Below are 15748 nucleotides of genomic sequence, written 5' to 3'. Positions count from 1 at the left end.
GAAAACCTACTATTTTTTATTTTTGTATTATTTGTAAAAAAAACCGTAGAAAAATATTTACGCACCTACTTACCTAATCTGCTGCGGGCGTTCCGCTGCAACCGCCTGCGCCGCGCCGCGTTTTCGCTTCATCAGGTCTCGCTCCAGGTTGCTCCAGGTTCGCCCAGATCCTCCAGGGGTCCACGAAAATCACCCTCGATGCGTAGAACGTCTAGTCTCTCACACGGTTTCGTTCACACTCCCGATTTCTTCGAAACATTTGCGAAATTCGTTATTTAACGCACACACGTCAAGCGGCACGAGACAATACGCGCACTTCGCGATATATTCGCATTTTATCTCAATTTTTGAAAGCGTTTTATAAAATTAAAAGTTTTATAGAATTGAAATCTTCGACACCGCAAAATATATTTTCAAAATCTCGAGTCAATAGTCTACCAATTCACTTACACTTACGTCGCACAGGTGAAAAGCCACGAGTTGTACGCCATTGTACGCACGTACGGTGTGAAGTGCATCGTATATCTCGATCGCACGAATCGCGTCCTCGCCCCTCACCCTCACCTTTCCTCCGCCGCGTCGCCGGTCGCCGGCCGGCGGCGCGGCGACGACTCCGATCTAGGATCCCAAGACGTTATGAGTTATGACACATTCGCGTACGCTCAAGTCCCCGTCTTCTCGCTGCACAAACTCGAAAATAGTCTCGGATCGAAGATTCCCGATTTATTTGGGAAATTACAGGGCGCACACCGTTCGACGAGCGACCCGCTCCGACGCGTCTTCGGCAAAGTTCACTCTTCCCCTCGAGCTCCGTGTCGAATTGCTCGCACCATATCGAAGTTCCGACACTCGGGCACTCGATCGTCTCGACAGAATCCTCACGGCGGAAAACGCGGTCTCGGAGTCACACACAGTTCGGCGACAATGGCGATTGTCACTGCAGGCGGAAAATCCCGCTAGGAGAGGAGCTACGAGATACCGGTAATACCGCGCGACTACGCACCGCACATGTGTATGAAGTTAGCATATCAATTGTCAGCATATCAAAAAAAAAGTAGAGTTCTCTTTGCATACAACCGAGTTCTATAGTTCTTCGCCGCTAATTATCAGGAACTATAGAACTCGGTAGTATGCAAAGAGAACTCTACTTTTTTTTTTTATGCTGACAATTGATATGCTAACTTCATACACATGCACCGCACGCACCACCGACGCGTTCCGTTTCGAATGCGTCTTCGGTTAGCTCCGCCTTTCCTCGGGAGCGCTCGGCTCGCGCGGCGCCGCGCCGCGTCCGTCGGCCCGCGGTGGCGCGATTTCAAAATTTTGCAACGTGCCCTACGGCACGGGCATGGGCATTCCGGGCGTTCCGATATCGTCCTGCGTCACGAGAAATGGCCCGGAAACATTCTCGCTATCCGCTCGATTCTCTACGCGTTAGACGCGCGAATTAAAAAAACGAGGCACGCACCCACATCGTCGAACGCGAAGGCATTGCGGGTCTCGATTAAATTCGACGACCTCGGACCTGCTTGTTTTTCTCGGCGACCCTCTCAGCTTTGGCGTCTTCCACCGAGTTAGTTCACGCGATCTCGAAATGTCCGCGTGATATTCGCGAAAATATTTTCGACTCTTCCGGCGCGCGGGTGCGTGTGGAATATTCCGGGGGAGCGTCCGCCACCGTCGCGAGGCGCCGCGCGACGATTGCCTATCGAGCGTAAGGCCCCGGACACACACTTTTTCGTAACAGTAACAGTAGGATTTCGACCAATCGCGTTGCTCGATTCGAAAACGTACGGCCGTACGTTCCCGAATCGAGTAACACGATTGGTCGAAATCCTACTGTTACTGTTACGAAAAAGTGTGTGTGGCCAGCTTAAACAAGGTTGCTATCTGACCTTGTTTACGCTTAACTGCCACTTCTTGTCCCCCCCGGCGTCGCGGGAAATTTCTCAATATTCAGAAATTCGTGTTACGTAACTGTCGCCAGCCGCAAAATACGCCCGAGACGAGTACAGCATTTACATTTTATCGAAAAACAGCTGTAACAAGCAACTTCCACACGGAGAGAATTTTCTCTTCAAATTTACCCTGAAATCATGGTAGTTGTGGGACAACATATGTACCACCGAGAATTTTATGTGCGAGCTATTCTGATTAATATCTACCATAATAAAAGATATTAATACCAATAAAATAAAAATATATAAAATATGTTTGACTAATTTTACTAAAATATATCTAGAAAATTTCAATAATTTTTCAAAATTTACCAATCTGCTTGGTAATTTTTATCACGTCGTTTGTAAAATGTCTTTTGTATATTTTAAAAATTCCTTGGTTGCCAAGTTGTCCCAAGTTTGTAGTGAATTTAAGGGTAAAATATGTAACAAAAAATTCTCTCCGTGACAGCGCGAGAGAAAGGAAAAGAAAGAGAAAAATAGGTAACGAGTAAAATAATAAAATTTGACTGAAATAGAGGTAGTAGATAAATCGCAACGACTGATTTTTGCGATTTAAATAACGTAACGCGATCTCAGCGATTTTTAACGTACATACTTGATAGCGGAGAGTAATTGGAATTCGTCAAATGCCATATATTTTCACATTAGAATGGTTCAAATCGATTGACGTTAACAGACAGCGACGCGCGATATTTTTCCGTTATCGGTATTCTATGATTATAAATATAGAGCTTCGAGATTATTCACGTTATGCGAATTTAATTCATAAGAATTTTATGCTTCAAATCGCTGTCTTGATAGCACCTCCATCGTCATTTTTTGCCGCAAGTATTTTTAGCTGTTGTTCGTAAAATACAGGATCTTCACAGAAAGACGTGACGCTTTTGAATTACAGTATTTATGCTATTGCATTGCATACATTGACGATTTTGGCATTATTCCTGACAGCCTGAGAGTTTGATGCTATATAAAAACATCTTCAATATATACGAGATCCATTAGCAACCACCGAACGTCCACGGAAATTGCTCGCCACTTCTTCGAGAGTTGCAGTAGAAATCCCCTCTACAACGGTTCGAATGTTGGTTCTCAAATTCTCGATTGTGCGAAAATTATTTTGGTAGACGATCCTTCGGATATTTCAATAGATGAAAATCACAAAGATTTAAATCCGGTAAATAGAGAGTGAGAGAGAATATATGTTCCAGATACCCCGATTAAAGATTAAAAAAGATTACTCTCTATTGATTACTCATATTGAATATGTTTTTAAACAGCTGTCAGGAATTGTGCAACACCAAAATTATCAATGTATGTACGTACGTGATGCAGTAGCATAAGTGCAATAATTAAAAAGTGTTGCATTTTTTTATGAAGACCCTGTAAGTCTGACATATCCTGCATGCGTGACACAGTGTTCTTTATATATATTTATATATATAACAAACATCAAAATTACAACATCAATTAAAACATCAAGTTAGAAAGACCAAAACCCATGGTCGAAACGTCTTGACGATTAATTGACCAAAACCAACGGTCGTACCGTTACGATAATTATAACGATAGCCAGTTAAGTTGATTAAAAAGTCTTCACTGTTAATTACGTTAATTATTCACTGGCGAAGTAAAAGTTCCTTATTCGGTTTGAAGTTGTCTTATCAGTTCGATCGGCAGATATACATCATCGACACAAATCACGATTCGGCGATTGTAATTTCCTTTTCCAACGAGAATAAAGAAAGGGAGAGGGAATGGGAGCAATCAGCTGTAGCACTGTCGACACAGATGCCTCAAAGGATGCGTGCGGAATTCCCAACCTGTTGAAGTCCCCGAAATCCCCGTTACTCCTACGGAGTGCGCGCCCCAGCGAGTCGACAACATTCGGATTTCAATCCGATCGACGTGGAAGGGAGGGTGTCTAAAGGAGCGAGAGAATTCTTGTCGAGTGGCGGCACGCGGAGATTGAATTTTCGATTTTCTCGAATCGCCACACCACCGCATCGCCGCAAATTCACCCCTTTTGCGCTCCAAGCTGCGCTCTCGCGAATTTTCGCCCCCTTGATTTGCGCAATCCCAATTGCTCGAGTGACCCTCGACCACCCACTCCTCCCCCCCTCCCCCTTGCCTTTATCACACCGCCGCTGCCTCCCTTCAGTCCGTCGCGGTGCATTTAAATCGACTGCTTAAGTTGACTATACACTAATCTCGTAATTCATTTACATATTTAACGCGCGCGTCGTCGGCGGCAAAGTTCGTTGTCCGGGGTGAGAGGAAAGAGGAGGATGCGGCGAAGGAAACGCGACGAAAGGGGGTAATTAGTTATGCATGTGTGTACTTGTCGGCCCCATCTCGGTGAACCGTTAACTTCTTTAATTTAATAACGCGCGAGACGGGACGGTAGTTATCGCGTCGAAGACGAAAATAAATGGGACGAAAGTGTCCTTGATCGTTTTATTTAAATCTCGGTGGCGAAAAACGCTCGTCGGGACGTTTTTCGAAATGAATAAAACTCGATCTACGGTCGGACACGTGTCACGCGAAGCCGCTCTCGTTAGTCCTTGTGCAACTTTGATAACTCCAAGAAGTTCACTCCCAGTCGTTACCTGACTGAACGATATCGATTATCGTCCCGACGTTCTTGTTCCACGACGATGAAATACGCTCGCCGTTTTCCCCAGAGGTGGGTGAGAGAAAGAGAGAGAGAGAGACGAGCTTCTCGAGCGAGAAGAACGGGACGTCTCGCCTCGCCTCGCCTCGCCCCTCGGCCTCGATCCAGGACGATGGAAATACAAAATCGCCGTCGCATCGGTTTCCGGCGGGGCTGCGGAGAGAGTAGCAAAGGCTCTCCGTATATGTATGCGCACATATATTTCCTATTGGACAGCGTCAGGAAATTAAGCGAGGCGGTCTCAAGGGCGACGTTCGGACCTCAAACTTCGGCCGGGGGAACTTTTCTCGGCATTGTGCCTAGATTTATCTCTTCCCGAAGTGTCGAACTGCTTTCGGGAGAAGAGCCGCGGCACCAAGAAATATATTATTGCCGCCCGTGACTGGTGTACAAACGTAGTTCGCCCATCAAGACAAAGACAGGGGGAAGGATCAGGAGAAGTCGGGGAAGATGGAAATTGTCGGTGGTGTAAATGATCGATGACGACAATTAGATTGATAATAGTAATTTATCAATAATTCAATCGCGACAACTTCCTTTTACACTTGTCGTTTATTATTTACTAACATCTGGTAATATACTTTTCTTCGTAGCTTCTGAATTTTTTGTTGAGAAGGGATCGTACGTGACGTTGCACCAACAGATTTATTTAATTCGAGTGCCGTGTGGGAAGAAGAGAGGACAGATTTCTCGACGTTCTACTCGGCGAGATGAGAATCTAAATTATTCACACATTTATTCCCTGCTTGTGTGCTTCGTCTACATACTTGGTAGTGTATTGGCCACTGGGATCGTACTTCTTCTTAAGTTGCTCCCAAGTTTCCGGTTTCTGAAATAAAGTGAAAGATCGAATAAGCAATCGCCCTTCTACCTTCCGTAACAAGTTCGCGTAACAGGATTACATTTTTATCGAAGATGTGTCGTTAGTTACATCCATGTAAATATAATAAAGCCCGCGCATAAAGGTTTTTTACCCCGAAAGGTTTTTCTTCTTTTATCATTTTAAAACACTTTGCATCGAGAAACGCACTGAGATAAAGCTGTATCATTACTAAAAGCGTCACCGTATAGTTCAGTCAATACTTGCGCAATAATACGCAATTGTAAAAATACGATAAAATCAACAATTTCAAAGACAATCTCTTATATATACATTGTAGTAAAATAATATCTCTTTAGAGCCCATATATATATTTACTGCGTAAAAAATATCCTTAACGTTTCAAGAATCGCTGTGAAATGGATTCAAGACGAAAATGCCTTGAGACGATCCCCTTAAAACGATCGGAATGACTGCCCACTCGGGGGTGAAATCAGTTCTCGAAGGAAGGGCTCGGATCGAAGGGAGGTTCACATCGCCGTTAAATTATTTGGCTACGGATGCGAAAGTTTTCCCGGGCGTGGTTCGCAAACGAATCACGGGGACACCCCCTGCCACAGCAGGGCAGCCGCTGCCACTCGGCGGCGAGAGAGGGTTAACCCGCCGTCTCTGCGTGAAAGTCAAACTAGTTCCGCGGCATTTAAACCGCCTCGACGTGTCCCACGAGCGTTCCCCACTCCCACCGGGCATCAATTCATTACGCAGACCTCGCGTTTAATTAGCCCGGTGAAAAGTGACGGGCAAAGCGTGCGTGTTGGCGCGAGCGAGCGAGCGAGCGCGTACCTTGTTGACTAGATACCGGACGACCTTCTCGGTGCCCTTCCTTTGCTTCTCGCTGCATTTACTGCACTCGGTCGACAGTGCGTCCGGAAGGGTTTCTGAAATGAAGAGAAAGAAAATTTACAAGAGCGAATTCAGCTCAGGGACGTGACTTCGCTCTGCGCGAAGTCGAGAGCTCCGTTAGAAGCGGCTTATAAAATTGCGCGGTAAAGATTCTTAAAAAAAAAATCAGAGTCGCTTCCCTTTTATCTTCTTTCTCTCCCGCGATATCGAATAAATTCCTTTCTTTTTACGTCGATAAATATTATAGCGGACACAGGCCCTGCCATAAAATCATTTCTCGCTACGGAGTTCTTCTCGCTAGGAGTTCATAATGACACGCGTGTTATTTCTCGAATACTCGATGTCCCGCAGGATTTGTCCCGGGGCTCTTTTTGCCGCCACCCCCGCGTCATTTGCGCCAGCTGCTCCGGTCAGCTGACTCCCCGTACACCCCCGCATATCTCTCGTGAATTTTCTGAGACAAGACTATATATCCTCGGTAACGTATTACCGTCCATCGTACGTTTTATCTCGCGACGGGGTAGCGCGCCGGGGCTAAAAAGAAATTGGGAAAAGAAGCGGGACGATAAAACGTGATTCTAACGTAGAGAAATAAATCGCGACGCCGTCGCGACAAGTAATTAATATAATTCGCGGGAAATGTGTAATCCGCCGAGCAAGTAAATTGGTCTCTATAGTCCCACGTGTGCGCACAGTTCTCGACTCCGTGCGGGGATATTTTTGCGCGAGGCAAAGTTCTCAAACGCTAAAAGAACCGAACGCGTCCGTTGTTCGCGACGCTAAACCGCGAACGTACACGCAAAATGTCTCGCGACCGAGGTGTATACTTTTTGCCGAAATCTCCTCAGCTGCAGCCCCTGTAGCGTATTATTCATATCTTGAGCTGAAGCGATATGCACGCGCGCGCGCGCGCTTCGTACATATGTAACATCGTTAACGAAACGACCTCGGATCGCGCATCCTTCGACGAGATGAGACACGAGACGGGACGCGGTGGCCATTAGTGCCAAGGATGATCCTCCGGCGCATTATAAGAAAGCGTGTGAAAGACCGTCATTACCGTCTCATTTCATCGTGTCGCGTTATCGCGCCAAATGCATGGACATCAGACACGTTTTATTCCAGACGCTCGTTCGGATTTACTTCTTTTCTTATTTCTGCCTTCGCCGTTGCATTGCATTACGAGAATTATATTTTATTGAAGTACCGATTTTAACCCTAGCTCGCCAAATTCCAGTCGAGTGGACCGCTAAACATTTTTCGGTTTTCTACACTGAAAAAGAAAATTTCTTATTTGCAAGAAAATAGATTTCTTGGAATTTAGTTTCCTTAATTCAAAGAAGTATCGGGTAGATTTAAGAAAACATTTTTCTGAGTTTTAAAATGATTTCTCGAATCTACCTAATACCTCTTTGAATTAAGGAAACTAAAGTCAAAGAAATCTGTTTTCTTGCAAACAATAATTTTTTTTCAGCGTAGGTTTCACATAATAATAAAATTTTCTAGTTTCCTTGTAATATGTTCAGTTTAAATTCAAATCATTTTCTTGACCTGATGTTATCATAAACATCTTATTCAGACTCTGTATTTCCAATTCCTACATTACAAGCTTAAAAATACTAATTAGAATGAAAATAATGTGACAAAGTCAAGCGGCCTCACGGACTGGAGTGTGGCGAAAAAGACTCGAAAATAAGCGTGGCCTAGAGTTAACGTTCGGATCCAGAACGAACGAGATAACGAAATTATGATAGTAATAATTAGTAAAATCTCGAAAAAAAAGCTCACCTTTAAGCTCCTTGCCGTCAGGCGTGCAGTTTCCCTTCTCCAACAAGCAGTTTACATAGTTTCTGAGCAAACGGTCGCTCGCCAAAATCGTGTCCAGGTCGATATTGTCATACTTCGTCGTGTATATCTTTTCCTCTGCCAGAGCTACCGCTACCGCGAGGAGGAACAGTGCCAGGACCTAGATAGGGCATTAGAAAATTCCTTAGAGATACGAAAGAGTACATCCGGAAATCTAGATAGTGTATCCCGCTATATGGACGTGTTTACGCTCTTATAAGAGTATAGGGACTGAATGAGGTACGAAACACTGCCGTTTATGGATCCCACGGGGATCTGGGGGGGGGGGGCTAAAACCCGGAAGACACCGCGATTCTACGGTCATAAATACGTCGGCCGCGACTGTGAACAAAGTGTCAGGATGGCCTTCGGAATGGCCCCGGCTCGCCGGGCTAAATGTCGCGTGTGCATACGTGGCTAAATGTTTACCGCCGCGGCCGAGCCGGCTTGCGTTCATAATCACCGAGCTGCCGAAACGCAGAATCGCATGCGGGCGTGTTTAGCGCGTGATGTGAATATCAACGAGCGGGTGCGTACGTGTTACGCGTGTTATGTACCGCGCTCCGGGTGTGCGCGCGCTATGGAAATTCCTCTGGGCCCATCGAAAATAGAAATAGCGGCGGGACCCCTACAGGCTTACGGAAAATGGGAGCAGCGAACCGAGTCCGCGCGCGCGCGCGCGCACACGTGCATGCACGTTGCACGCCTCATTAGTAGGTAAAGACAGAGCGGACGGCCAGTGGCACGCAATGCGCGCAGCTCCGTTTTGAAATCAATTCAATTATACGGAATGTGTCAAACGATTTCTCAAACGCGATTACGTGGAGCGTTAAGAGACACTTCTGTCGCGTTCCTCGGAATCCGCGTCGCGGAACGTCAAAACATGTTTCTGCGATACGGCGAAATAAGTAGAATCTCGGAATATTCGTTCGTCTCTTTTCGTCTTGGAGGCAATTAATTTTCGGAAATTTTATTAGCATAAGTTTGTACTTATTTAAATTAGTCGTCGACAGACAGTACGATACACATTTAAGTTGTTATCCAGGTTGTTATCTAGAATAATCTAGATTCGTACGCGAATGTTGCACGAAAAGAAAATCGAACGATCAATGTCACCCTGTGAAAAACGAAAAAGCACATCGCGCATTCTCGTATATGTACACTTGTTCTTTTAGCTTCAAGTCATAAAGTGACATTGACTGCTCCAATTTCGAGATACCAGTTTAGCGGCTGTGTTATTCAATTCACAGTTCTTGGCGGTAGTTGAAATGAATTTTCAACTCGTAAATTAAAATAGATTCAATTGATCTAAATTAAGAATTTAAAATTTATTCTGGTCTATTTAAAAAATAGAAAAACTTCTTTTTATCTGTGTATGTGATACTCAATCTTGTAAAGTTGGTATAAAAAATTGTCAAGTAATTTTTATATAAGTCAACGTCAGGGACTTAATATTCTTGTGAACTTGGTCTTATTTTTAATTTGTAGTTTAATTCGTCGAAAATGCAAACCGCAACACTTTCAACAAGCTGGTTCAAACTCAAAAGCAAGGGGACTCTCTCTGCACCCTTCCCTGAAGACCGCGGCCAGATGGTTACGCTAGTACATAACGGGTTAATGCCGGAGAGTTAGTTAAGATGTTAATTAGTATAGAATGGACCTCTCTCTCTGTCTCTCTCTCACTTTCTCTGACGCGGAGGAGGATATCTACGCGATATACATGCGATACCCACTATACTTTGGCGAAGGGTAAAGCGCGCAAAGGGCGGCGACCGAAATGATGTTATCCTGCGGGCTCGCCTAGAGATATTTAGCTCTTTCAGTGAAGAGAACGTGGTGGTATTTAATATATGTATATATGGATATAAGACGGCCAATTGCATGGCGTGTTCATTAACAAATTCCTTGACAAATCGAATAAAAAACTAACACTACAATAATTTTTCAATTCAAATAAATCGTTTATTTTAATTTTGACTTGACATACATTTAAAGCTTCACGATTACGTATACCTGGAGTCGGTAAATTAATCGCTTGGCAGCGGTCTCGTTAAATCGAAATTAAAACGTTTTGTTGGGCAAGAGCGCGGAACAAAGACAATGTCGTTCTAGATGATAACGTGGGAAGGAAAATAATAATTATTCAGCAACAACTTGCATGCCTCCGTAAACGTTACGCAATCGTCACCATTACCACGGGCAGCATTTCCTGACGCCTTTCACTCTCGTAAAGAAATTCTACCTCGTCTCGAGACCCGAGAGTCGCCCGCGATTTAAGAGAGCACGCTGCCGCGCCGGCGCGGTCACAAAAAAATCCGCGCACGTTTAGCAGCGGATTAACCTGAATTTTTGCGAGGATGTACGAAGAAGACAGACATTGAATCACCGTAGGAGACCCTTAAACGGTCTCCGAGGTCGTTAACGACGTGAAACAGCCTCGATGCACCGAAGAACTTGCACTGCATTATTCACTTTCGGTCTCTCAGGATCAGATTTTCGTTGAATAAAAGGTAGCAATTAACGTCTATGCGATTCCCACGTGGTGGAGAAAAAAGAAGTGGAATATTTAAAAAGTTCAGAAATCAAGAATTGTAATAAGAGAACGGGGACATGTATTATTTTAAATTTCAAATGTCTGTAATTAAGAGACAGGTGACATCGGAAAAAGATATAATATCACTATGGATAGATACAAGATAATTACAGGATTATTTAAATGGATACCGGATTATTCAAATTGTCGCTGTTTAAAAGAGAGCGAGAAAAAGACCAAACTACCGGTCCATATTACACATCGTTATCGTCATTTTCGCAAAAAACCGAGGTAATAAAATTACACTCATAAATTAACAACACATTAAGTTACCTTCCGAGACAACAGGATAATCAAACGATAAAAAAAACATACGAAGGGAGATGAAAAAGGAGATTGTTGTCACGAAAAAACAACGGCTAAGGGAGGGTCGGAGGGTTTCCAAGGATGATACGAGAGGGAACGTAAAAAGATAATGGGAAGTAACCGAAAAAACGAAGGAAACGAAAAGTGAGCAGAGGAGAAAGTTACCGCTTACCTTCATGTTCGAGCAGAGTTATACTACTGATGTCGGCGACGGTGTCGGTCAGCTGTTTTATAGCCGGCCCCCGTTTAACTGGACCCCGAATTCGTCGAATCGGCCTTTACGGCCCTCTCTTCTCTTCTCCCTCCTCAAACCTTTCCACGCGACTCTCCGCGAGGAGGACGAAAGGAAAAGAAACGTGCGTCATAGGTATGCAAATCTTAAATATTCTCCTCGCGCCTTTGTAAATCAACTCCGTCGTACAAATATCGCTATAGATATACGCGGAATTTCCGTAATTATGATTTCAAACTTGTCCCAAACTGCTCACGAACGCTTCACTTTAATCCCATTTCGTATTTTCTCGTGAAAGTTCCTGACCCTGGCCGGACACGCGCCGGAAAAAATGATTCCCCTTGCTATGGTAATTGCGGCCGTTCCCGGGGAATTCCCCCCTCGGGTTTCTCAATCCCCGAGACAGTTACCGTCTAAAAGAATCACAAAACTGTGATTCAACGTGTATGTCGCAGTCATTGAGAGAATTTTGCGTGCAACATTAGAGAACAGGTAGTGAGAGAGAGAAAGAGAAAAAGAGTATGAGAGAGAGAAAAAAAAGGGGGGGCAGAGCGTCAGCGCTTTTGCACGAACGCGCGCTCGTTAGCGGGATTCAGCGGGAATTGCAAAAATAATATTTGACCGGCGTTAAGTTAACGGGCGGTATGCTCGTACCTCGTTAACTCCGTCGCTGGCCGCGAGCGAATTATTGCTTCCGTTTCGGTGGCCGCGCGAAAACATCGCCGCGACCCGCCGCGCGCGCGAGAAAAATCACGAATCCCACGCGGATTAGCGCCGAGCGTTGCGCAAGCTGCAATAAGGTTTGCGTGACGGACCAATGATGCGTTCTCTCCGAAGCGAAGGTGCGTGTTGCCGTCCGAAACAATTAACGGCAGAATGCAACCCGAGATTGCGGAATATTTCGCCGAAAGTCTGCACGTAGGAATTACATAACGAAATTGAACAACAAACAACTATAATAATAATAATAATAATAAAATTAATTTAACACAGCCTTATAAAATGTATTTTTATTAAAGCGAGATATCGCGTTTGAGTTTGTTTGTTGGAACCCCTATATTGCGCCTCCCGAGCGTAGTTTTTCCAGCTTAATGAAAATTTGTATTTGTATTATTAATAATGAAAAATTGCATGTAAAGTTTTTATATTATTTTACTTATTGTAAAAGTGGCCATCGATCGGGCAACAAAGGAAGGCCGTGAAGCCAGTTAAAAAAAACAATTCGCAACTTTTGCTATGTTATATAATTTATATTGAGCTTTCAGCTATGCGCGTGCCCTGTTTGTCGCTTAGGATTTTATGACTCGTAATAAATTTATCCGATCGTGCATACAATAGGACATGGAATATTGTATTATTAAATCGAGAGAGGCCGGCCGTGTGCACCTGTTACGGACATCTCCCGCGTAATCCATATTTTACAAACGCAATATCGATAGCCGCCAGCGAGATATTTCCTTTGTTCCGCCTAGAATTAACATCATTAATAAATTGCAGCATCGAGAATGACTAGCAGCGCTTCGCAACGGGCGATCGTGCCCTAAATCGCGTTATTCGCAAAGAACAATCGTGGAGATGACCGCCGTCCAGAAAAAAAAATACTCTATAAAACTTGCAATGCCATCAGCGGAGCGCAATTACAATGCGCGCAACTGTCAAAACGCTGGCCAGCTTTTAATCCTATTATTTTCTTTTTATTTCTAAAACGCAAGCGGCTTTCCATAGGCGCGATACAGTTGTAAAAGCCGCGCGCGAGAGTGTCTCAATTTAATTTTTATTTTACCCGACAAATACCTATTATAGCGTACATATTAGTGAAGAAACGTATAAGTCCAGAAATGTGCCCTTTTCGAAATTGCACATTCAATTAATTTCGATATCGCGAGTATCGACTTTACATGCCTTTTTAAGAAAGGAATACTGTGTCTCGCAGAAAAAGGGTCGTAAAGTTTCCTAGAAAATTATTAGAGGTGATATATATCATTATGGAATTCTACGGAGAATGGAAAATGCTATTCTGCGCGTACTCCCTGTTCCGAAATTACAACGATTTCCGGCAACTGAGCAACTCAGCATTCGCGACGGTGGACCAGAATTCCGTGGAAATTATGACAATTAGCGCAATTAAAATTGGTTCATGACTAATTTGGATTTGCGTACCTACCGTGTAGCGGCCACGTAAACACACGCGATACAAGGCATCTACAAACAATGTGTAAATTAATATATCTTTTATCAGAGTATTGTGCGTTTGTGCGCTCGCGCTTTTGTAAGAGAACAAACTGATGTGATTCGTCAGGGCATTATGAAAGTATTTACAAATATAGAGTGAGATCGTATCTGAAACAACCGAAGCTTCGTATTTGAAACAAATGGATGGTATATCATTATACCAACTCAGTTAATAAAGAGAATTATTGAAGTACGACAAGGTTTGTATTAGTTTGTAACTTTCTTCATTATTTCCGTTAAATTCAGCCCTGAAGCTATGTACAAAAAGATATATATTTGCGTACATAAAATATATTCTTTTTCAATAATCTTTCTTCTCGCATATAATTCTGAAGAATTCTTTCAGATTTTATATATAAAGAATTGAGAAATATATATAGGAAGGAGGGGATTATATTGATCTCCCCCGGGGTTAATGCAAAGGTTAATAATGTCCGAATGCAATATTGCCTATGAACTGAAGACTCCACAAAAATGATCATCTCCGGAGGGAAAGAGAAAAAGAATAAAACAAGAGCGAAGAAACCGGTAGGAGTGAAGAGGGGAGAGGGGTGTCGTTCTTCTTGTTGGCGAAAAAAGGAGGGGTAGACTCATGAATAATGCGGGGGGTGAAAGCCGGCTGAAACAATTGCCGGGCGTCGCCCTATTCCAGAAATTACATCGTCAGATTTTCCGCGAAATTAAAACATTATACCGGGTGCCCGAGCTATCGCGCGCTCCCCGCGTCAGTCGCAGATTTCTCAGCGAATTTCTACTTCACGGTCTCGCAATTTTTAACGTTAAATGCCTCCGTGAGCCTGGAGTGAAAACGGCTTTAAGACGTTCGTGTAACGGTAGATAAGGAATAACTTCTCTCTCTTTCTCTCTCTTTGTCTACTCGCGAGCTTTGGAGCTTAATTCATCGAATCTCTTTTATTTTTAATTAAACCAGTTCAAACGTGTGGTATATACTTTAGTGTTAAAATAAATCACATTCTTCTAGGTATTTTTTGAAATTTCTTCTCGCGTCTCTTATTCCAATTATACAAATTATTCTGTCAACCGGATTGCGCGCGCGCGCGGACGATTTTCCTCACGTTTTAAAAATTCCAGGATTTTTTCTTTCTTTTTTTCCCTCTAACAGCTAACTAACGAGAATATCTGAGACACGGTGTATATTTCATTCTCTTCTACGGCCACTCGTCTTCCCGTCTTCTCCCCTCGCGGCTCTTTTCTACTTACGACGATACGTCAGCTCGTCGTGAGGAAAAAAATCGCCGATTATGCGATCTGACTGACGGCGATACGCCCGGCGAGGACACTTTTCCTCAGGATTTAGTAGCTCGTTCTTGCCGAGAACGAAATTGCGAGGCTGGCTCGCGTCAGGCGGCCGCCGAGCAATTTCTAGGATAATGCTGGCCCGGTTATTAAATGTCCTTATGGTCGCCCACGCTTCCCGGGAAAACGCGTTTTCAGGAATCGAAAGATTCGCGTGTCGGACTAACAGGATAAAAGTTTAAGCGCGGAAGTTGTAATTAGGTACTACGGTCGTCAGAACGAAGGAACGAGAAATACGAAGACGATTTTTTAATTTATAAATATTAAATCTTTTTTTTAGATTTTTGTCCTCTGGGACATTTTCCTGTATTTTTGGACGCTGCAGCGTTCTATCTTTAGATTGCTGGTTTTCATCCACTTTTCTCTATCGATGCTTTCCATATCCGGCTTTTGCAAAAGGAAGGCGATATTCAGGATGTACTTTCTCTATACGCGCGTTTCGCCAGCGGCTCTCGAGTAAAACCCCGTTTCAGACTGCCGCGACCCTTGCCCGCAGCCTCAATGGTGTTGATTGCTTATCTGAATATGCATAATCGCGACGATAATGGCAGCTCTCGGGCCGAACGGCCGGCCGTGCGCCGTGCATACGTAACGAGAATGCAATTCCCTTATGTGTCTGCATATGGACGATCGCCGACAATAAAGCGATCATCGCCGCTTATACGGGAATTCGACTCGCGTGATCCTTCTGATAGCGGATATCAAATATTTGTGAAATCTCCTCGCGTCTTCCACCTCGATCCCGGATGAAATGTGGAAGCGTGTGTGTTTTCGCCTTTGCCCCGAAATTAAATATTCAAGTTTCGCAAAATTCTCCTTTCATTTATATCTATTTGCCGGTTCTTTCTTTCACAATTTTTACGCTTTA

General features: G+C 43.8%; 1 protein-coding gene across 1 annotated transcript; it reads right to left on the bottom strand.

Annotated features, from left to right (window-relative positions):
• Positions 1 to 5121: 5121 nt before the first annotated feature.
• LOC139822040 (ejaculatory bulb-specific protein 3-like) lies at positions 5122 to 11428 on the bottom strand. Its single transcript, XM_071793556.1, has 4 exons — positions 11272 to 11428; positions 8144 to 8321; positions 6296 to 6390; positions 5122 to 5461 (listed from the first exon to the last, which is right to left on the bottom strand). Exons 1-4 carry the CDS (start codon positions 11275 to 11277, stop codon positions 5360 to 5362), a joined length of 381 nt encoding a protein of 126 aa, XP_071649657.1. The 5' UTR covers positions 11278 to 11428; the 3' UTR covers positions 5122 to 5359.
• Between the last annotated feature and the right edge of the window lie 4320 nt (positions 11429 to 15748).

The sequence above is a fragment of the Temnothorax longispinosus genome, chromosome 11, assembly GCF_030848805.1.
Source record: "Temnothorax longispinosus isolate EJ_2023e chromosome 11, Tlon_JGU_v1, whole genome shotgun sequence".
Lineage (NCBI taxonomy): Eukaryota > Metazoa > Arthropoda > Insecta > Hymenoptera > Formicidae > Temnothorax > Temnothorax longispinosus.
The sequence above is the reverse complement of the archived record's forward strand: the minus strand, read 5'-3'. Positions and strand labels throughout refer to the sequence as shown.

Excerpts from the sequence above, each read along its gene's own strand:
- LOC139822040 (XM_071793556.1), bottom strand. Across the intron at positions 6,391-8,143 it reads TGACGGCAAGGAGCTTAAAG|AAACCCTTCCGGACGCACTG; the intron begins GTGAGCTTTTTT and ends TCTTCATTTCAG. Across the intron at positions 5,462-6,295 it reads TCCGGTATCTAGTCAACAAG|AAACCGGAAACTTGGGAGCA; the intron begins GTACGCGCTCGC and ends ACTTTATTTCAG.